This window comes from Salvelinus alpinus, chromosome 3 (genome assembly GCF_045679555.1).
Source record: "Salvelinus alpinus chromosome 3, SLU_Salpinus.1, whole genome shotgun sequence".
NCBI classification, from domain to species: Eukaryota; Metazoa; Chordata; class Actinopteri; order Salmoniformes; family Salmonidae; genus Salvelinus; species Salvelinus alpinus.
Window position 1 is genome coordinate 67,843,004 of NC_092088.1, and position 24,106 is coordinate 67,867,109.

At 44.9% G+C, this 24,106-nt stretch overlaps 1 protein-coding gene across 1 annotated transcript; it reads right to left on the reverse strand.

Moving 5' to 3' along the window:
* Positions 1 to 14,879: 14,879 nt before the first annotated feature.
* Positions 14,880 to 20,629, reverse strand: LOC139571196 (chromobox protein homolog 2-like). Its single transcript, XM_071393821.1, has 5 exons — positions 18,820 to 20,629; positions 18,691 to 18,734; positions 17,954 to 18,019; positions 17,050 to 17,119; positions 14,880 to 16,814 (listed from the first exon to the last, which is right to left on the reverse strand). The coding sequence occupies exons 1-5, from the start codon at positions 18,883 to 18,885 to the stop codon at positions 15,168 to 15,170; spliced, it is 1,893 nt and encodes a 630-aa protein (XP_071249922.1). The 5' UTR covers positions 18,886 to 20,629; the 3' UTR covers positions 14,880 to 15,167.
* Between the last annotated feature and the right edge of the window lie 3,477 nt (positions 20,630 to 24,106).

Here is a 24,106-nt window from a genome sequence, read left to right on the forward strand (position 1 = left end):
CAGGCTTTGATGTGTGTGTGTGTTTTGTGATGTGTGGTGGTTGGCACACTGCCAGGTCTGATAGGGAGTGTTTCAATCAGGGCAGCTTCTGTGTGACGATTCTCAGCACTCCATTCAATGACCAGAGACTGCAAAACAGATAAGTCTTCTGATGTTTGAAGCCTGAGCGCTCTTTAGCCAGTGAAGGTGGCAAAATAACATAGAATGTTGTCAAACGTTTCAAGACCTCAGCATTTCAGAAATAACACCTGTCAGAAACAGTGTTCGAACCATTCATGCAAAACAAGGGGAATGCTGCTGTTGTTGAGAACACTAACTGAATACTCCATATGATAGTTCTTAAAGTATGTGCAACATTTCTCACACTCATTATTCAATGAATGAAATTAAACCCTAACTTGTCATTAGATATCATCATTATTGGTCCTTAACTTTTATAAAACAAGGCCACAGATGATGAAGAACTGTATCTAGATATTCTCTGTACATCAGTCAGTGTGTTCACATCATCTCTCATCTGTTTCAGTTCAGTAGGAAAATGCAGTTATAGCCGGTAATGCTTCACTTGAACAGTTTTATAGCTAGCTGTCACATTTAGGGACGATGGAGGAATTCACACAGAGGGAAACTAATGCTGCCCCCCCCCCCCCCCCCCCCCACACACACACACACACACACACACACACACACACACACACACACACACACACACACACACACACACACACACACACACACACACACACACACACACACACACACACACACACACACAGAGAAAGAGGAGAGAAAGAGAAGAGAGCGAGAGAGTAATGCTGTAGACTTACTGCTCTACCTACTGCTGGCTGTTAAGACCTGGTCAGAGGAGAGACAGCAGTGTGCCTCTGGGACTGACTGGTTGTGTGTGCATGTCATTGGGCTGGCTGCAAACACACACAAAAGCATGCACATAGACACACACAGGCACGTACACACATACAGGCACACGCATGCAACAATCCACCATACATCCTCCTAGCACTACATCAGTCACCTCATCTGCTCTCATCGGAAGGACATTTCGGTCCTAAATATTTGCTTACTACACTCCTATTTTCTAACATCCAGTTATATTAATAATTTTGTTGGGAGAAAAGCTGGCGTTCCTTCTCTTTGCACAGAGCTGAGAAACGCTAAGCAATTATCTCTTCAGAATATTAATAAGACGGTTTGAGTCTCACTCGGCAGATTGCCTTCTAACAAATTCAGACAGACTGACTGACACAGCTATGGAGAAGTTCTAAAAAAGGAGTTCTGAAGTTTCTATGAACCTCCAATGAAGCCTTTATGAGTCTTCTATGAAGTGGATGGCTCAGTTGGTTGAGGTATGGTGCTTTCAACACCAGAGTTGTGGGTTTGACTCCTGCATGGCCCTAGCAAACCTCATTGGCCATATTTCTCTGACCTTTGTGGTGACGGTAAGCTGTTACAGCCTGTTGTCATTTTCTCACTATGACTAGCTTGTTAGCCCTACTGTTATCCCTAATATCAAAATATACACACACAACACGCAAGTGTGCGCAGACACACACACGCTCACATGCAAACACAAATACACACTAACACACACAAACATGTCGACACAGACCTGTCCATCATGATCTGCCCACTCAAATATTCCATTGTGTTATCTTGGAATACCACAGTCACAATTAATGTGTGTTCTCTAGGACATACACACTTCAGCTTCACACAAGGGGACATTTATTGTCTGTCATCAACATATTTTCCTTTGGTCTTTTTTTCCTTTTTTCTCTTCGTCTCTCTCTGGAAGAGAATAGAAAGATAAATGTCTGGCTCTACCTGAAGTAAACCTTAGAGAAGTGGTGGGAGACATGCAGAGAAGAGGACTGTGTGGAGGTCTTGAACTGCTTTCTCTGAGTGGGTTGTCTGCTCCGATTAGTGCTGACACACACGCACACACGTCTCTGGCAGCGGGCCGTGAAAACTGTCTGCTCCAAATCGATTGGCTGTCAGATGCAGAGATCCATCATGCCCTGAATCCTTTGGAACTTTAGACTGGTGTGTTTGTGTGTGCACTCAAAAAAAAAAAAATGTGGATCAAGTTAATTCAATTTTAGACAGTACTTACACCTAATGGAAACAGGTTATTTTTACACAAACATTTTTAGAACTACTAAATGAAAAAAACACTTATTTACATTCAAAAGTTTTATTTTCCAATTAACAAATGGGGAGCTTTCAGCTCCTATCTGCTTCTGGCTCGCTCATGAGCTTCTCTGCCAGCTCCTTAGCCAGCAGGGCTTAAAGGGTATGAAGCATGAGTTTTATTCACCAATGTAACACAGTGTGGTCAAAGACTAAGTGAATTATTTGTAGTCACCATCTGGTTGCCTATAAGTACAAACCTAATTATGTTTTGAGGTTATTACATATTTATTAACAAAAGAGAAAATCACACCTGCTTGCTCTAATTGTGTAACGTTAGTATCTCGTCTGTTCTCCTTCCTGTTTTGTCAACTTTTCGGCATGTTCTCTCTGAAGTAGGCTACATGGTTTAAAACAGTTTTTTCCACCTTTGCTTAGTGCTAGCGCACTAGCTGACTGACATCTGGAATCGATCTATTTTAGATTTTTCTCCCAATAGCTATTGGATTTTCCCTGACTCTTCCCATCGGAATGTCCCCAGCCATCAATTTGTAAGTCTCTTTACTTTTGATCTGCGGTTATGTTTTAGTTTTGTTGGGTTATTTGTGTTCTAACTGGTCTCCGGAAGTTGGGCTCTAGCTTGCTGATCAGGCTGGCAAGGCAAATCGCTATTGTTAGATGACTAAATAGCTAAAGTTAGCAGGATGGCTAGCTTGGTAAGATAGATATATGTAGTTAACATTCTTTGAAATGTGGTTAGATTAGCAACATGTTTTTCCAAAACTTTGGTTTACTTTAATGTAGCTGTAAGCTGGGTGTTGATAGCAACTGACTGACTCATTCAGCCTGGTAGGGCTAAAGTTATCAGGCTAGAAAGGTTCAAGTTAAAAGGCTAGTATGCTAGCAACCTTGCAAGTTGATTTGTAACAATACATTCATTAAGTATTTGCTTGTAAGTTTGGTGAAAATATAATGAGTGAGTGCAAACGATTTGGTTTAATTTGAAGTTATACATTTGAAGTTATTTCTGTTGGAGTTTACATTATAGGGAGTAGACTGGCTTGCCAGGTCCTCCATATGACATCACACCCCAGAGACATGACTTCCACATTCTTTGGAATTCTGATCGGTTTTATGTAATCACTCCAAAAATAGGTAAGTGAGGTGTAACTTTGCTTTGGGACTTTTGATGCATATACTAACGCAAATCCATATGTTGCATGTGGTTATGTTAATGCTACCTAACATTTAAGGAACAGTAAACTAATCAACAGACCAGTTTAACTATAATGACATTCTCAGTAACAGTTACATAAACTTTTTACATGTAGTTGTTTATCTACCTTAGTTGAATGCACTAACTGAAGTCGCTCTTGATAAAAGTGTCTGCTAAATTACCAAAATGTTGCAAAGCATGCTGGGTATTATTCTAATACGCTCTGCCCCTCAAAAAGACAAACTCTTTGACCAAATTAAATTTTGTCAGTTAGTTTCTATATGAATGAATCTGGTGCACATCAAATTCCACTGAGTTAGGGGCCTCCCGGGTGGCGCAGTGGTCTAGGGCACTGCATCGCTAGCTGTGCCACCAGAGATTCAGGCTCTGTCGCAGCCGGCCGCGACCGGGAGGTCCGTGGGGCGACGCACAATTGGCCTTGCGTCGTCCGGGTTAGGGAGGGTTTGGCCGGTAGAGATATCCTTGTCCCATCGCGCACCAGCGACTCCTGTTGCCGGCCGGGCGCAGTGCGCGCTAACTAAGGTTGCCAGGTGCACGGTGTTTCCGACACATTGGTGCGACTGGCTTCCGGGTTGGATGCGCGCTGTGTTAAGAAGCAGTGCGGCTTGGTTGGGTTGTGTTTCGGAGATGGCTTTCGACCTTCGTCTCTCCCGAGCCCGTACGGGAGTTGTCTCATCGCTACAGAGTAATTACTAACAATTGGATACCAGGAAATTGGGGAGAAAAAGGGGGTAAAATTATAAAAAAAAAATGTTTAAAACATGTTTAAAAAAAATTCTACTGAGTTAAGTCAATTCTACAAGAGACAATTACATTCCGCCATTAAATATGAATTGATTGTGTACTGTTAACAAAATATGATAGAGCAAAACTTAAATGGCAGCCAAAATGTGTGTGTTTGTGTGTGTGGCTGGAGCCTTGAGGGCTTTAGGCCTGCTCTGGACAGGATTAGTTTGGCTAAGACACCTAAGCAGTCACCAGCACTTCCACAAGTGTGTGTGCACATCATGCATACAAGATACATTTAGCAATTAAGGCAATCACTTCTCATCAATAATTTAAGTAAATGGTAGCTGCAAGCCACAAAATTATCATGCAATGAAATAAGCAATTATACTGTATAAATTGCAAAGGCAATTTTGCAGTCGAGTCAAGTTTCTGATGCTGTTTTGATCACTTTTATATATATATATATAACTAATATATACTGATATTTATTCACTGACAGCTTACTGAAATTTATGACGACTTTACTATACGACTTGAATTACAAAGTAATGTTTATCTTAGGTTCTCATATTCCAGCATTATACTCCCCCTAGTGTCAGATATTCTGATGATGCTGCTTTCAACCTGCAAACTGCTCTGACTGCATGCTGTTTTCAATCACCTCCAATCACTTGAAATTACTGTTAATAGAATTTTTAAATATAGAAATGAACTTAAGCCCAATTAGTACAAACGCTCGCTCTTTTTCGCTCCATTTCTCTCGCTCACACGCTCTCATACAGTGTTGGACTGAGAGGGGATTAAAGGGCGCAGAGCGACGGTTACACGGAGAAAGACAAACAGAGAGGGTCAGAGAGAGAAAAACAGAGAGGGTCAGAGAGAGAAATAGAGACGTTGAGTCTCCTGGGAGGCTGTGGCTTTAGCGAGGGGCTTTGTGTGGGCTTAACAATCGTGTCTGTCTCTCCCTGTGGCAGAAAAGACGACACGCTAGACACCTTCACCTCAGGATCATGGGGTAAACCTTCCCATCCCTGTGAGCCTCAGACAACAATAACACAATGCTGGGATGTCCTGTATACCCAACTGCACACACATGCACTGGTGGCAGTGCTGGAATAAACCTACGACCTTACACATACAAACACACACACACACAGAGAGCCCTTAGACAACAATAACAAGGCCCTTGGACGCCCACTGAGCTCAGAGGGAGAATGCCCTCTACTTTATGCTTTAACATGCTGGCGCCAATTATGCTGAACAATAATATAAACGCAAAATGTAAAAATTTCAAAGATTTGACTGAGTTACAGTTCATATGAGGAAATCAGTCAATTGAAATAAATTCATTAGGCCCTAATCTATGGATTTCACATGACTGGGAATACAGATAATGCATCTGTTGGTCACAGATACATAAAAAAAAATGGGCCTCAGGTACTGGTCACGCTATTTCTATGGATTCAAATTGCCATCAATAAAATGCAAATGTGTTTGTTGTCCGTAGCTTATGGCTGCCCATACCATAACCCCACCGCCATCATGGGGCACTCTGTTGACAAAAATGACTTAAGCAAACCGCTCGCCCACACGACGCCATACACGTGGTATGTGGTTGTGAGGCCGGTTGGACATACTGCCAAATTATCTAAGATTCAATTTTCAATTCAATTCAATTTTATTTTATATAGCCCTTCGTACATCAGCTAATATCTCGAAGTGCTGTACAGACACCCAGCCTAAAACCCCAAACAGCTAGTAATGCAGGTGGAGGCAGCTTCTGGCAACAGCTCTGGTGGACATTCCTGCAGTCAGCATGCCAATTGCACGCTCCCTCAAAACTTTAAGATGACGTTGGAGGCAGCTTCTGGCAACAGCTCTGGTGGACATTCCTGCAGTCAGCATGCCAATTGCACGCTCCCTCAAAACTTGAGACATCTGTGGCATTGTGTTTTTTGACAAAACTGCACATTTTAGAGTAGCCTTTTATTGTCCCCAGCACAAGATGCAGCTGTGTAATGATCATGCTGTTAAATCAGCTTCTTGATTTGCCGCACCAGTCAGGTAGATGGATTATCTTGGCAAAGGAGAAATGCTCACTAACAGGGAAGTAAACTCATTTGTGCACAAAGTTGGAGAGAAATAAGCTTTTTGTGCGTATGGAAAACTTCTGGGATCTTTTATTTCAGCTTATGAAACATGCAGCCAACACTTTATGTTTATATTTTTGTTCAGTGTAACTCCAGCTATCTTCTCTTAACTCCAGCTATCTCCTCTTAACTCCAGCTATCTCCTCTTAACTCCAGCTATCTCCTCTTAACTCCAGCTATCTCCTCTTAACTCCAGCTAAACTGCCTTCAGAAAGTATTCACACCCCTGGACTTTTCCACATTTTGTTGTGTTACAACAATTTAAAATTGATTTAATTGAGATTTTTTTTGTCACTGGCCTACACACAATACCCCATAATGTGTAATTATGTATTTTCAAAATGTTTACAAATTAAAAGCTGAAATGTCTTCAGTCAATTAGTATTCAACCCCTTTGATATGGATGTTTTTTTTTAGGATAAAAAGAAACGGAGCAGAGCTAAGCACAGGCCAAATCCTGGAGGAAAACCTGGCTGTCTGCTTTCCACAGACACTGGGAGACAAATTCACCTTTCAGTAGGACAATAACCTAAAACTCAAAGCCAAATTTCCACTGGAGTTTCTTACCAAGATGACACTGAATGTTCCTGAGTGGCCTAGTTACAGTTTTGACTTAAAAAATCAGTTTGAAAATCTATGGCAAGACTTGAAAATGGCTGTGTAACAATGACCAACAACCATCTTGACAGAGCTTGAAGAATAATATTGTACAATCAAGGTGTGCAAAACTCTAAGAGACTTACCCAGTAAGACTCACAGCTGTAATCACTGTCAAAGGTGATTCTAACATGTATTGACTCAGGGGGTTGAATACTTACCTAATAAATATATATTACTGTTTTTATTCCACTTTGACATGAGTATTTTGTGTAGATTGTTGACCAAAATTTTTTACCATAACAACAAGAGCATTGTTGTGTGTTTTTGTGGGTCTGTCTCCGTGTGCGTCTGTGTCTCTGTGTGCGTCTGTGTGCGTGTGTGTGAGGGGTTGAGACAATCCTTATAAAACGTAATGAACACATCCAACAATGTGTTAGATGCTTACGGAGGATTTAGATCTCAAATGTCTTTAGCTTCAGTAAAACTAGCCCTGCACACTTCCACCCATCTAGTGCATACTTAACTTAGCTGGTATTTGTTAAAGGCTAATCTGCTCTAAGGGAGAAACTGAGGGGGGTCAGCTATATCACATTTAAAAAGCGGAATAAAAAGGTGTCAACCTGCTCTAAGAACTTGGTTGCATCCCAAATAGCAACCTATTTCCTAAATAGGGAATGGGCCCTGGTCAAAAGTAGTGCACTATACAGGGAATACTAATAGGGGCTGAGTTCTCTCTGTGATTTCCTGCTCTGGAGTTTAATGACATTCTATCAATGAGAGGTACAGTATCTATCAGCCATGCTGTGGATTATGTGGAGGGTGTGGGCAAACGGGGTGTGAAACAATGTCAGGTATTTCGAGAGTACCGCACAGACAACAGGGCTTGGAGGCAGGTTGCTGGAGTTGCTGTGTGTGAAGTTGCCACAAGGTTGGTTTTGTCTGCGCTTGCCAGCCTGCGTTCAGGTAGTGTGTGTGTGATGCTTGGCGGCAGCCTGGCTTGGCCATGGGTGGGTGGAGATGCAGGCTGTCTCCTCACATTGAAGTGAAATCTTTGGAACGTCTCTCTGTGACATCCGACTTTTCCTAACCCTCCCACTCCCTGTCATCCCTGTTTCTCCATACCTGTCAAAGGGGTGTCATAACCTGTCATAGTTGTGCCACAGGAGTGGTGGAGCCAGTGTGTGTGTGTGTGTGTCAATGGCAGAGCTGACTCAGTGTCTCCATATCAAGTGTGTTAGAAAAAGCCCACCTCCAAATCAGACATACCTCAGTTATGGCCAGCATTCCTGAACAGTGATACAATGACCAATCTGCAATTATGTGCTTTCTTTCTCTGTGTGTGTGTGCGAGTGAGTGATGGAGAGAGGGCTAGAAGAGAGCGTAAAACGCTAGAAAGAGTTGGGAAAGAGAAAGGCAGCGAGAGATGGAAGGAGAGAGTGTGATGTTGTTTCAGAGTGCAGCGGAAGACGGATGGTAGTCTGTGTGTGTGTCTGCCGGGGGAAACTCCTCCATCCCAGACAGTGCGACCTGCCGGTAGGGACTAACGGGGGTAAAGACAGGGGGTTTACATTTCTCTACGCTTTTGTGTGTGTGTGTCTATGCTATATTCCATCGATAAGTCTTTCTGTGTGTGTGTTAGCTAGTGTCTGTCACTACGTCTGTTTTTTGCATCTATATGTGTAGGTTTGCATGTCTGTGACTGCGTGCCTGCTAAGGTATGTTACTTTGTCTGTGTCTCTATGTCCGTCTAGGTGTGTGTGCAGCGTTGTGAGCACTCGAGTGTGTGTGTTTGTGTGTAGACTGGAGAGAGGGAGGTGAGGGTGGGAGGGGATTACACTGCCCCACACTGTTCAAACTGTTTATGCATACCAGTCTGCTCTGAGGGGCTCTCTGTCGCACTCTGTTTACACAAACTTATTTTGGGAAAATTCCACAGAGCTGGACAGGCCCTGGCCATAAATCACAGAATCTGCAGCTTTGTGGAATGATAGCTTCTGTCACTCACACACTCCTCAACACACACTTTAACAGCGTGTAAGTGGCAGAGGACACTGTGTGAGAATATGAGTGAGTGAATTGAATAAGTGTGTGTGTTTGTGTGTGTGTTGAGATATTATTCTGTGTGTCCATGCACGCACAGGTAATATACACTAAATATACAAAAGTATGTGGACACCCCTTCACATTAGTTGATTCCGCTTTTTCAGACACACCCATTGCTGACAGGTGTATAAAATCGAGCACACAGCCATGCAATCTCCGTAGACAAACATTGGCAGTAGAATGGCCCATACTGCAGAGCTCCTTTTTTTTTTTTTTTGAATAATTAAAAGAATATACGGTGGGGAGAACAAGTATTTGACACACTGCCGATATTGCAGGTTTTCCTACTTACAAAGCATGTAGAGGTCTGTAATTTTTATCATAGGTACACTTCAACTGTGAGAGACAGAATCTAAAACAAAAATCCAGAAAATCACATTGTATGATTTTTAAGTAATTCATTTGCATTTTATTGCATGACATAAGTATTTGATCACCTACCAAAAAGTAAGAATTCCCGGCTCTCACAGACCCGTTAGTTTTTCTTTAAGAAGCCCTCCTGTTCTCCACTCATTACCTGTATTAACTGCACCTGTTTAAACTCGTTACCTGTATAAAAGACACCTGTCCACACACTCAATCAAACAGACTCCAACCTCTCCACAATGGCCAAGACCAGAGAGCTGTGTAAGGACATCAGGGATAAAATTGTAGACCTGCACAAGGCTGGGATGGGCTACAGGACAATAGGCAAGCAGCTTGGTGAGAAGGCAACAACTGTTGGCGCAATTATTAGAAAATGGAAGAAGTTCAAGATGACGGTCAATCACCCTCGGTCTGGGGCTCCATGCAAGATCTCACCTCATGGGGCATCAATGATCATGAGGAAGGTGAGGGATCAGCCCAGAACTACACGGCAGGACCTGGTCAATGACCTGAAGAGAGCTGGGACCACAGTCTCAAAGAAAACCATTAGTAACACACTACGCCGTCCTGGATTAAAATCCTGCAGCGCACGCAAGGTCCCCCTGATCAAGCCAGCGCATGTCCAGACCCGTCTGAAGTTTGCCAATGACCATCTGGATGATCCAGAGGAGGAATGGGAGAAGGTCATGTGGTCTGATGAGACAAAAATAGAGCTTGTTGGTCTAAACTCCACTCGCTGTGTTTGGAGGAAGAAGAAGGATGAGTACAACCCCAAGAACACCATCCCAACCGTGAAGCATGGAGGTGGAAACATCATTCTTAGGGGATGCTTTTCTGCAAAGGGGACAGGACGACTGCACCGTATTGAGGGGAGGATGGATGGGGCCATGTATCGCGAGATCTTGGCCAACAACCTCCTTCCCTCAGTAAGAGCATTGAAGATGGGTCGTGGCTGGGTCTTCCAGCATGACAACGACCCGAAACACACAGCCAGGGCAACTAAGGAGTGGCTCCGTAAGAAGCATCTCAAGGTCCTGGAGTGGCCTAGCCAGTCTCCAGACCTGAACCCAATAGAAAATCTTTGGAGGGAGCTGAAAGTCCGTATTGCCCAGCGACAGCCCCGAAACCTGAAGGACCTGGAGAAGGTCTGTATGGAGGAGTGGGCCAAAATCCCTGCTGCAGTGTGTGCAAACCTGGTCAAGAACTACAGGAAACGTATGATCTCTGTAATTGCAAACAAAGGTTTCTGTACCAAATATTAAGTTCTGCTTTTCTGATGTATCAAATACTTATGTCATGCAATAAAATGCAAATGAATTACTTAAAAATCATACAATGTGATTTTTCTGGATTTTTGTTTTAGATTCCGTCTCTCACAGTTGAAGTGTACCTATGATAAAAATTACAGACCTCTACATGCTTTGTAAGTAGGAAAACCTGCAAAATCGGCAGTGTATCAAATACTTGCTCTCCCCACTGTATATATATTTATGATCTTGTCTTATTGCTGCAACTCCCCAACGGGCTCGGGAGAGGCCAAGGTCGAGTCATGCGTCCTCTGACACATGACCCACCTAACCGCACTTCTTAACACCTGCCCACTTACCATGGAGGAAACATCGTTCAATTGACAACCGAAGTCAGCCTGCAGGCGCCTGGCCCGCCACAAGGAGTCTTTAGAGCGCGATGAGCCAAGTAATGCCCCTGTGGCCAAACCCTCCCTAACACGGACGACTCTGGGCCAATTGTGCGCCGCCCTATGCGACTCAAGGTCACGGCCGGGTTATGATACAGCCTGGGATCGAACCCGGGTCTGTAGTGACGCCTCAAGCACTGCGCCACTCAGGAGGCCCCTGAGCTCCGTGACTTTCAATGTGGCACCGTCATAGGATGCCACCTTCCCACCAAGTCAGTTCGTCAAATTTCTGCCCTGCTAGATCTGCCCTGGTCAACGGTAAGTGATGTTATTGTGAAGTGGAAACGTCTCGGAGCAACAACGGCTCAGCACGGGACTGCAGCGTGCAGAAGCGCGTAAAAACCGTCTGTCCTCGGTTGCAACACTCACTACCGAGTTCCAAACTGTCTCTGGAAGCAACGTGAGCACAATAACTGTTTGTCTAGAGCTTCAAGAAATGGATTTCCATGGCCGAGCAACCGTACACAAGCCTAAGATCACCATGCGCAAAGCCAAGCATCAGCTGGAGTGTTATAAAGCTCGCCGCCATTGGACTCTGGAGCAGTGGAAACGCGTTCTCTGAGTGATGAATCAAACTTCATCATCTGGCAGTCAACTGACGAATCTGGGTTTGGCGGCTGTCAGGAGATCGCTATCTGCCCGAATGCAAAGCGCCAACTGTAAAATTTGATGGAGGAGGAATAATGGTCTGGGGCTGTTTTCCATGATTCGGGCTAGGCCACTTACTTCCAGTGAAGGGAAATCATAACACTACACCATACAATGACCTTCTTGACGATTCTGTGCTTCTAACTTTGTGGCAACAGTTGAGGAAGGCCCTTTCCTGTTTCAGCATGACAATGCCCCCATGCACAAAACAAGGTCAATGCAGAAATGGTTTGTCGAGATCGGTGTGGAAGTACTTGACTGGGCTGCACAGAGCCCTGACCTCAACCCTATAGAACACCTTTGGGATGAATTGGAACGCCGACTGCGAGCCAGGCCTAAGCGCCCAACATCAGTGCTCGACCTCACTAATGCTCGTGGCTGAACGGAAGGAAGTCCCCGCAGCAATGTTCCAACATCTAGTAGAAAGCCTTCCCAGAAGAGTGGAGGCTGTAATAGCAGCAAAGGGGGTACAAACTCCATATTAATGCCCATGATTTTGGAATGAGATGTTCGACGAGCAGGTGTCCACATACTTCCGGTCATGTAGTGTATGTCTACTGCATGGGTACAAAAAAAAAGTTCTATACGACAGCGGCATCTACTGGTAGCTTTGTGAACTGTGCTTCCAAAGACATCTGGGGACCACCAACTTAGATGTGTATGACAGAAAAGCACCTACCAATCACGAAAACAACAACCAGTGGAGGCTGCTGAGGGGAGGACGGCTCATATAATGGCTGAAATAGAGTCAGTGGAATGGAAACCACGTGTTTGATACCATTCTTTGAAATCCATTCCAGCCATTATTATGAGCCGATCCTCCCTCCATTCAGCAGCCTCCATTGACAACAACGTATCCAGTACAGCCAGAAGACGGGTCACCCTTCAGAGCCTGGTTCTTCTTCAGGTTTCTTCCTAGGTTCCTGCCTTCTAGGGAGGTTCGCTGGGTATCTGTAAAGTACTTTGTGACAACTGCTGATGTAAAAAGGGCTTTATAAAACACGTTTGATTGATTTAACCATAACAACAAGAGCATTTAGGTATGGTTAAGCACCCACTTTTATAATACTCACGGTTTATTCCAATACCTTAGAAATGGCAGGAGGCACACAGGCTACGAGTTTCTGAAGCCATAATAAGCACCAGAGTTACAGATACATATTAATATCAAGAGTAACAAATGTGCAAATATAAATTAAATTAAAACAGTTCTCCACTCCTATGATGCTCTTACAGTCAATGACTGAGTGTGATTGTATTCAAATGGTCTTCACCACAGGCAGGCAGATAGGACTAACACTGGTAAATAACTACACTTTTTAAATGCCTGCTTGAGATCAGTGGGTATGTTTCAGAGTTGGATATAGTTAGCTTAAAATATTGAAATAACATACTGTAGTGCAAGATAAATACTGACTGACAGGATAAAAAATATTTTTTTAAATACGCAATTCACATTCATGACTCCTTTGGTGTCCAAAGACAAAACAGAGAAAAATAAAAAAGTAAGATGGGATACGTCACCATTTACTGGCCAATATCTTGACAGTTCTTTGTAAATGCTGGCATAGCTTCACAGACAGCTATGTCTTTGCGAAAGTCCTCAATTGGCAAGGCTCCAATACCAAAAGTCTCTTTCCTCTATCCCTTGTTGACTCCCCTTCGCAGATCTAAATAGATATGTATGTAAAACTGGATATGTATGAGAAAAATATGCAGAAAAGTGAAAAACCTAGGCAAAGGGTTTGAGGGCAGAAATGTAACCAGGCCCAAGCCTCCCTGACTTAAGTCTAATATCCAGTCATTGAACATCTTCAAGGGGGCAGTCAATGGGCTAAGGGACCAGGGATAGGTTTGGAATCAGGCCTAATGTTGTGTCGTACCTCATCCCTCCAGGTATAGGTTGTCATTAGGCACAGATCCAGGATAAGCTCAGTGAGTTTAACCTCCCTCCAGATTCTTACTTTAAAAAGTGACATTTCACTCATAAATAAAAGTGTCAGCTGTTTTCAGACCTCTATAGTACTCTAATGAAACTACGTCACATGACATAGGTTGTGTAGATCCAGCTATCGTTGTTTTACCTTAACATCAGACAACTTTAGAAGCCTGAAAATGTCTGTCAAACTTTAATTTTAATGCATAATGTCCCTTTAACCATTAGGAGGGGCAATGGCCAGTGTCTAGGGGCATCCTGTACATGTACACTACCGTTCAAAAGTTTGGGGTCACTTAGAAATGTCCTTGTTTTTGAAAGAAAAGCAACTTTTTTGTCTATTAAAATAACATCAAATTGATCAGAAATACACTGTAGACATTGTTAATGTTGTAAATGAGTATTGTAGCTGGAAACGGCGGATTTTTTTATGGAATACCTACATAGGCGTACAGAGGCCCATTATCAGCAACCATCACTCCTGTGTTCTAATGGCACGTTGTTAGCTAATCCAAGTTTATTATTTTAAAAGGCTAATTGATCATTAGAAAACCCTTTTGCAATTATGTTAGCACAGCTGAAAACTGTTGTCCTGAAAACTGAAGATCTTGTACAATGCTTTGTACTACCCCCTTCACAGAACAGCGCAAATTGGCTCTAACCAGAAAAGAAAGAAGAGTGGGAGGCCCCGGTGCACAATGTGAGCAAGAGGACAAGTGCATTAGAGTGTCTAGTTTGAGAAACAGACGACTCACAAGTCCTCAACTGGCAGCTTCATTAAATAGTACCCGCAAAACACCAGTCTCAACGTCAACAGTGAATAGGCGACCCCGGGATGCTGGCCTTCTAGGCAGTTGCAAAGAAAAATCCATATCTCAGACTGGCCAATAAAAATAAAAGATTAAGATGGGCAAAAGAACACGGACAGATATCGCTTTTTCTCTGCAACTCTGCCTAGAAGGCCAGCATCCCGGAGTCGCCTCTTCACTGTTGACGTTGAGACTGGTGTTTTGCGGGTACTATTTAATGAAGCTGCCAGTTGAGGACTTGTGAGGCGTCTGTTTCTCAAACTAGACACTCTAATGCACTTGTCCTCTTGCTCACATTGTGCACCGGGGCCTCCCACTCTTCTTTCTTTTCTGGTTAGAGCCAATTTGCGCTGTTCTGTGAAGGGGGTAGTACAAAGCATTGTACAAGATCTTCAGTTTTCAGGACAACAGTTTTCAGCTGTGCTAACATAATTGCAAAAGGGTTTTCTAATGATCAATTAGCCTTTTAAAATGATGAACTTGGATTAGCTAACACAACGTGCCATTGGAACACAGGAGTGATGGTTGCTGATAACTGGCCTCTGTACGCCTATGTAGATATTCCATTTGAAAAAATCTGCCATTTCCAGCTACAATAGTCACTTACAACATTAACAATGTCTAAACAGTATTTCTGATCAATTTGATGTTATTTTAATGGACAAAAAAAGTAGCTTTTCTTTCAAAAACAAGGACATTTCTAAGTGACCCCAAACTTTTGAACAGTAGTGTACATGGACAGGCTTTAGGGATTGCGGACGTTGAAGAACCCAACACTGGTTGGGGACTCCTTCACTGTTACTGTGACGAAGTTGGCGGTGACGTCCGTGACAAACACGTGTTCTAGAAGGCTAAGTGCCGGCCGCCAGTCCGTCTCCATTTCCGTCTCCATAGAGACCAGGCGGGGCCCGTTGTTATTGGGATAAGGGGAGGAGTCGGGCTCTTCTGATTCGCTGCTGCTGGTGTCATCTGAGTCACCTGTGCTGAGCTCGTTAAGGGTCCGAGAGTTCTCGATGCTCCGGGAGTTCCGCTCGTTAAGGCTCTGTTCTGACCTCCTGTCCTCCTCTCTAGCCGCGCTTGATCCACCTCCCCCGGCCGACGACATACCTCCCTGTGCACTCCCCCCTCTCTCCAATCTTCCATTACCGCTCCCTACACCCCTTGGCCCTTTGCTGTCCATCTCTCTCTCAGTCTCTGCCCCTGTGGTCTTCCCTCTCTCCCCCCTCTCCTCTCTGGCTTGTGGAATGCATCCAGAGCGCAGCACCCCTGCCCCTAACCCTCCGGACGCCAGGCTCTGGTCTAGCCCAGACGATGTGTGCATCTCTTTAATGCTTCCTGCTCCTTTTCCTGCCTGGCTGGCACCGCTTCTCAGGCTCGACCTTGAAACTGCAACTCCAGTGGTGCCGGAGGTTCCGTATCCCTGGAGACCATTGCCGGGCGCCCGTTTGTTGACGCTCTGCAGATTGAGAGCTCGGAGGCTGAGGGCCTGACTGATGCGGTCTCTAGCCGAGAGAAGTGGAGAGGAGGAGGGCTTGGCTCCCTGCTGCTGAACCACCACCACCGCCTGACTTCCAGGGCCCTCCTGCTGCCTCCTCTGCCCAGCTGGGGAGCGTTGAGCTGGGCTACAAGCCGCCGGAGAGCCACCGAACCCGCTGGAGGTCTTGGAGCTGTGGAGACCAAGTGATGTTGATGTAGACACCCCTGGTTTTACAGAGAACGCCACCTTAAGCCCTTCTGCTCGGCCACTGCTGTTGCCGGCGTCGGAGACGGAGAGGGAGCGCTTCAGATCTGACAATCCCTTACTGTGAGGTGGGGGAGGTCTGCTGAGAGAAGAAGAGGAGGATGGAGAGGAGGGGGTGATGGTCGACATGGAGCGACCCGACCATATGGAGTTCAGCGGCCCAGGTTTGGAGGCCCCTGCCTGGAAGAAGGCCCCTCCAGCAGCCCGCTGGGGTGCCGTCTCATCTCTGGAGCCCCGGCTGGCGCTCAGGCTGGTGTAGGTGAAACTGGCCGGCTGTAGAGGCTTCTTCACCCCCCCTCGAGGTTCCTCTTTGGGGGGCTCACGGGGGGGCCTGAGGACCTGGTGGTGGCGAGAAAGAGGAGGGGGAGGCAGGGGCGGCCGGATATTTGCCTGTCTCAAAGCCCTCAGCTCGGGGAGCAGCGGTTTCCTCCCGCGCTTTTTCCGGATGGGCTCCTGATTGGCCACCACAATATGGGGCCTCGTCTGGAGGACAGGCTGGAGGTTGAGGTTGCGGCGCCGAGGACCTGGTTTGGCCTTCTTCCCGTGGTCTTCATCTTCCTCTTCTGAGGAAGAGGCAGAGGGAGAGGAGGACAGGCCGGATGAAGAGGATGAGGAGGACCGGTCGGATTTGGTTTCAGTTGGCTCTGGTTCCTAAAGAAATAGAGACAGAAAGGTTTGTAATGTAACCAGGCATGTGACGTTGGATTGTATCTTCATCATCCAAACAAACAAATGGATTCTTGCTACTATTGTTGTTTGGAAATGTAATGAAAGCAATCATTGGGAAGAGATTATAATCAAGATGACAAAAGGAAGTCAATTTACTGCATTTGTTGTCACGACTACATCTTATACGTTTGAATAGCAGCAACAGTGTGTTGATTACCAGAATTTTCCGTGGGCGCCCCCTTGGCCTCTTCCCTCTCTTACCGAACAGTAGCTCCCTCTCTTGCTCTCTGCAGAAAGTACACACACATGGCGTCAGATACAGTCACTACCAATGTTCTGCTACTTTAAAAATACATCCTTCCTTACTTGGAGTCACTACTAATATAATAACTAAATAACCAAAAGCAAGGGTTGTGTAACCGATGTGAAATGGCTAGATAGTTTGCGCGCTAATAGCGTTTCAATCGGTGACGTCACTCGCTCTGAGGACCTTGAAGTAGTTGTTCTCCTTGCTCTGCAACGGCCGCGGCTTTGTGGCACGGTAACGATGATTCGTGGGTGTCAGTTGTTGATGTGTGCAGAGGGTCCCTGGTTCCAGCCCGGGTCGGGGCAAGGGGGACGGACGAAAGCTAAACTGTTACATTGATGCTGTTGACCCGGATCACTGGTTGCTGCGGAAAAGGAGGAGGTCAAAAAAGGGGTGAGTGTAACCGATGTGAAATGGATAGCTAGTTAGCGGTGGTGCGCGCTAATAGCGTTTCAATCGGTGATGTCACTCGCTCTGAGGACCTTGAAGTAGTTGTTCCCCTTGCTCTGCAAGGGCCGCGGCTTTTGGGTAACGATGCTTCTTGGGTGTCAGTTGTCTGTGTGCAGAGGGTCCCTGGTTCGAGCCCGGGTCGGGGCGAGGGGGATGGACGAAAGCTAAACTGTTAAAGTTGCATTTCAATTATTTCACCAATTTGGTTATGCCAGATATAAATTATAGCTTCAAGGATGGGAGGAAGGAAACAAAGGATGCATTTGATCTGGGCAACTCTAATACACCATGGACAGTGCTCTACAATAAGTACGAATGAATATGTTCTGGTCAAACATCAACCAGTATGATATTAATAACACACCTCTTGTGGAAGGCAGCCATTAATCTGGGGTCCAGAATATTCTCTTCTGGCTCCCAACTGTTATGCCTGTAAAGAAAACCCCATATTAGAAAACCGTTTATTACAGAACAGTAGCTAGAGAGACATTGCAATCATAAACGTCACATCCTTAAATCTCTGCCCATTTGTTTCTAGTCTGCTATCTCCTTTATCAGATGCAATGTCACACATAGTAGCATCCTATCAAAAACAAACATAGTCCTAATTGACGTTGTAGCTAAATAAAATATTAAGAAAATTGTCTGAATAATGCAAATCTTGAGAGGGTAGCTGTTCAGGGCTAGCCTAAATGTAAATGGATAAAACTAGAGCGTTTGCTCAACTATTTACATTCAGCCACATTATTGGTAAACGATCACGACGCAAGCACCGTGCATGAAAATAGTGGGCGTCACATATTCCGGTGCTCGAGTTCGCTACCGTAGTAGGAGGATGCCTGCTCACGTTACTAGATACCGGTTTGGCATCGTATCATCAGCTGCTCGGGCTTAAGAAAACAAAACAAGACTCCGAAACGGCTAACACCATCATCTTTCTTCCATGCATCCTGCAGTCTATCCAAAACCACATGCGACGGGAATATTATCATATGAATGTAAATATAGCCTAACTATGAGATAAATACGGGGTTGAAGGGGGATCATGTGCTACATTGTCATTGTTTAGCTCAGCCAGCTTCTTGCTAAATAGCTACTCACTTGGACGACCACCCTCTCCACTTCACCAAATACTCAAACTTCCCCTGCAAATGATAAGAGTGGGAAAGAGTTAAACAATTGTAAAGGGTCTAATGTTTCCATATTATGATAAAATACGTTATTTCATACCTTTCTTGGGCGTTTGTTGAGGATGCATTCGGCGTCAAATACCTGCCCTACAGTTACCCCCTCCATAGCTACAGCCCCTCTCCTTTTTTTTACGAGAAAAGCAGAACAGGGAGAAAAGATTGTCCTCCCGCAGCGTCCTTAGTTCGGCACGGTGCCTCTGCCTCTCATACGTCACTTTAAAAATGTTATTCTAGAGCGCTTGACTGGCTACAAAATATTACGGCATAAAGTAGTTTTAACTGCTTTATTAGTACATATGTTCCGGTATGCTAAATTTCATAAAAGGCTATTACTAAACAAATCTATAAATTGACAAAATATTATTATTTCAGCGATGACAGTTATTACATTTACATTTTTGTAATTTACAGTGCATTCGGAAGTATTCAGACCCCTTGACTTTTTCCACATTTTATTACGTTACAGCCTTATTCTAACATGGATTAAATCGTTTTTTCCCCCTCATCAATCTAAACACATTACCCCAAATGACAAAGCAAAAACAGGTTTTTAGAAATTTGTGCAAATTTATTACAAATAAAAAAACATAAATATCACATTTACATAAGTATTCAGACCCTTTACTCAGTACTTTGTTGAAGCACCTTTGGCAGTGATTACAGCCTCGAGTCTTCCTTGGTATGACACTACAAGCTTGGCACACCTGTATTTGTGTAGTTTCTCCCATTCTTCTCTGCAGATCCTCTCAAGCTATGTCAAGTTGGATGGGGAGGGTCGTTGCACAGCTATTTTAAGGTTTCTCCAGAGATGTTCGCTCGGGTTCAAGTCCGGGCTCTGGCTGGGCCACTCAAGGACATTCAGAGACTTGTCCCGAAGCCACTCCTGGTTGTCTTGGCTATGTGCTTAGGTTCGTTGTCCTGTTGGAAGGTGACCTTCGCCCCATTCTGAGCTCTGAGAGTCAGAATGGGGCTGTCAGGTGCCTTTTACTGAGGAGTGGCTTCCGTCTGGCCACTCTACAATAAAGGTCTTATTGGTGGAGTGCTGCAGAGATGGTTGTCCTTTTGGAAAGTTATTACATCTCCACAGAGGAACTCTGGAGCTGTATCAGAGTGACCATCGGGTTCTTGGTCACCTCCGTGACCAAGTCCCTTCTCCTCAGATTGCTCAGTTTGGCCGGGCGACCAGCTCTAGGAAGAGTCTTTGTGGTTCCAAACTTCTTCTATTTAAGAATGATGGAGGTCACTGTGTTCCTGGGGACCTTCAATGCTGCAGAAATATTTTTGTCCCCTTCCCCAGATCTGTGCCTTGACACAATCCTGTTTTGGAGCGCTACAGACAATTCCTTCGACCTCATGGCTTGGTTTTTGCTCTGACATGCAATGTCAACTGTGGGACCTTATATAGACAGGTGTGTGCCTTTCCAAATCATGTCCAATCAATTGAATTTACCACAGGTGGACTCCAATCAAATTGTAGAAACATCTCAATTATGATCAATGGAAACAGGATGTACCTGCGCTCAATTTCGAGTCTCATAGCAAAGGGTCTGAATACTTATGCAAATAAGGTATCTTTTTTTATACATTTGCAAAAATGTCTAACCTGTTTTCGCTTTGTCATTATGGGGTATTGTGTGTAGATTGAGGATTTTTATTTATTTAATACATTTTAGAATAAGGCTGTAATGTAACAAAATGTGGGACAAGTCAAGGGGTCTGAATACTTTCAGAATGCACTGTACATTATTTATAACGAGGGATACCTGCAAAAAATCTGATCTCTCTGAAATGAAAATGAATGGCCCTTACTTAAGTAAAATATATTTTAACCTGACCCACCCTGAAAGTTTGAAAAAAAACAAATTCACCCTCCCCCCCACCCAAAATAATATTTAAAACAAATTGGATAGTAGAAAACATGCCTACCATTTACCCTCACTCCTACGACAGACCAGAGCCTTAGATATGCAATATTAGACACTGTTATTTGTTTTGTAAGCATTACATGGCAAAGTAGACAGACGGTGGTGGATTCGCAGACCACCTTGGACAAGGATGAAAATATATCCATTATAATAAAAGTACCGCATGAATCTATCATCTTATTTGCAGTAGGAGAAGAAAGTGTGTTATAAACACATTTCATGCAAGTCTATGTCATTTTACATGACTGGAGACAAGCAGAATCTTTTTTTAATACCACAACAGAGCACATGAATCCAAGATGGCGTAGCAGTCGGACGTGTGTTTGTCTTGTCTTGTCCCGTGTAAATAGTCCTCGTATTTTTCGTATACATTTCGTATATATTTTAATTTCACTTTCCATCTAGGAACTGAATATACATTCCTACATTCCGCCTCACCCAATGTGGTACGGACCTGCTATTTTTTATACTTTAGAACCGTAACCCCAATCAGAAGCTAGCCAGATAACTAGCTACTAGCTAGTAGTCAGTTAGCCACTGCTGCGGTCTTCACCCTTAACTCGGACACAGCCAACTTCAGCTCGGGCCAATACCTGCCAGTCTGCAAGCGCGATATCAACCCAGAGCATATAGGACTGCTTTTTCTCTACCACATCACCGGATTCCTGACGCAAGCTCTGGACAATTACACCGTATCATCACAGCTAGCTAGCTGCAACCGAGTGGCTACTACTGGCTAACACCTCTGTCCCGAAGCAAGCACCAGTTAGCCTTGAGCTAGCCTCGAGCTAGGCCCATCTGCCGGCTAGCCGAAGAGGTCTACCAGCGAATTCTTGGGCTACAATACCTCTTTTGCCAATTGGACTGGACCTTTTTTTGCCGACACAGAGCCCTGCCAATCCATCACAACTGGTCTAAATCAGCTACAAGCTAATTTAGCCATTTTTTTGCCGCTGCTAGTAGCTTTTACCTTCTGCACAGACACCAGCCCTGTTATTAGCCTGGATATTACTCACCAATTTACCAGCATCGGACTGTCTCTCGACAACAACGCCGGATTCCTGCCGTAATCCCTGAGCCACTACTTCTGATCCTCACAGCTAGCTTGCAGCTAGCGCAGCTAGCGCCACTGCCACGAAGCTAGCACCAGTTAGCAAACACAATTCTACAATTCACAACCTCTCTTTCGCCATCCGGCTTGGATTCTCTGTCGACACGACCACGTCTGAGCAGACCCCCTCCGTCTGAGCAGACCACCCCCTGGGCTACTAACTTTAAACGCCGCGTGCTAGCTTAGTGGAGGCCTCCCTGCTCCATCTACGGCTGCCCCCTGGACACTATGATCACTTGGCTACATAGCTGATGCATGCTTGACTGTCCATTAATTCACGGTACTCCATTCTGTTTATTTGTGTTTTATCTGTCGGCTCTGTGCTTTAACTCAGGATCTGTGTGTAGTTAATCCGACCCTCTCTGCCTAGTCGTCGCCATTTTTACCTGTTGTTGCTGTGTTAGACTAGCACCCTGTTATTGCTGCTGTTATCTTACCTGTTGTTTTAGCTAGCTCTCCCAATCAAGACCTGCAATCACTTTATGCCTTATTGTATGTCTCTCTCAAATATCAATATGCCTTGCATACTGTTGTTCAGGCTAGTTATCATTATCATTGTTTTGGTTTGCAATGGACCCTGTAGTTCCACTCTCCGTACCTCTGATACCTCCTTTGTACCACCCCCCACACATGCGGTGACCTCACCCATTGAGACCAGCATGTCCAGAGATACAACCTCTCTTATCATCACCCAGTGCCTGGGCTTGCCTCCGCTGTACCCGCGCCCCACCATACCCCTGTCTGCACATTATGCCCAGAATCTATTCTACCACGCCCATAAATCTGCTCCTTTTACTCTTTGTCCCCAACGCTCTAGGCGACCAGTTTTGATAGCCTTTAGCCGCACCCTCATCCTACTACTCCTCTGTTCCTCGGGTGATGTGGAGGTAAACCCAGGCCCTGCATGTCCCCAGTCACCCTCATTTGTTGACTTCTGTGATCGAAAAAGCCTTGGCCTCATGCATGTCAACATCAGAAGCCTCCTCCCTAAGTTTGCCTTACTCACCGCTTTAGCACACTCTGCCAACCCTGATGTCCTTGCCGTGTCCGAATCCTGGCTTAGGAAGGCCACCAAAAATTCTGGGATTTCCATACCCAACTATAACACTTTCCGTCAAGATAGAACTGCCAAAGGGGGAGGAGTTGCAATCTACTGCAGAGATAGCCTGCAAAGTTCTGTCATACTTTCCAGGTCTATGCCCAAACAGTTCGAACTTCTAATTTAAAAAATTAATCTCTCCAAAAATAAGTCTCTCACTGTTGCCGCCTGCTACCGACCCCCCTCAGCTCCCAGCTGTGCCCTGGACACCATCTGTGAATTGATCGCTCCCCATCTAGCTTCAGAGTTTGTTCTGTTAGGTGACCTAAACTGGGATATGCTTAACACCCCGGCAGTCCTACAATCCAAGCTTGATGCCCTCAATCTCACACAAATCATCAAGGAACCCACCAGGTACAACCCTAAATCCGTAAACATGGGCACCCTAATAGACATTATCCTGACCAACCTGCCCTCCAAATACACCTCTGCTGTCTTCAATCAAGATCTCAGCGATCACTGCCTCATTGCCTGTATCCGCCACGGGTCCGCGGTCAAACGACCACCCCTCATCACTGTCAAACGCTCCCTAAAACACTTCTGCGAGCAGGCCTTTCTAATCGACCTGGCCCGGGTACCCTGGAAGGATATTGACCTCATCCCGTCAGTTGAGGATGCCTGGTCATTCTTTAAAAGTTACTTCCTCACCATATTAGACAAGCATGCTCCGTTCAAAAAATGCAGAACCAAGAACAGATATAGCCCTTGGTTCACTCCAGACCTGACTGCCCTCGACCAGCACAAAAACATCCTGTGGCGAACTGCAATAGCATCGAAGAGCCCCCGCGATATGCAACTGTTCAGGGAAGTCAGGAACCAATACACGCAGTCAGTCAGGAAAGCAAAGGCCAGCTTTTTCAAGCAGAAATTTGCATCCTGTAGCTCTAACTCCAAAAAGTTCTGGGATACTGTAAAGTCCATGGAGAACAAGAGCACCTCCTCCCAGCTGCCCACTGCACTGAGGCTAGGTAACACGGTCACCACCGATAAATCCGTGATAATCGAAGACTTCAACAAGCATTTCTCAATGGCTGGCCATGCCTTCCTCCTGGCGACTCCAACCTTGGCCAACAGCCCCGCCCCCCCCGCTGCTACTCGCCCAAGCCTCCCCAGCTTCTCCTTTACCCAAATCCAGATAGCAGATGTTCTGAAAGAGCTGGAAAACCTGGACCCATACAAATCAGCTGGGCTT

Excerpts from the sequence above, each read along its gene's own strand:
- LOC139571196 (XM_071393821.1), bottom strand. The coding sequence starts at position 18,885 with ATGGAGGGGGTAACTGTAGGGCAGGTATTTGACGCCGAATGCATCCTC. Across the intron at positions 18,735-18,819 it reads TCAACAAACGCCCAAGAAAG|GGGAAGTTTGAGTATTTGGT; the intron begins GTATGAAATAAC and ends TATCATTTGCAG. Across the intron at positions 16,815-17,049 it reads GGCGCCCACGGAAAATTCTG|GAACCAGAGCCAACTGAAAC; the intron begins GTAATCAACACA and ends CTATTTCTTTAG.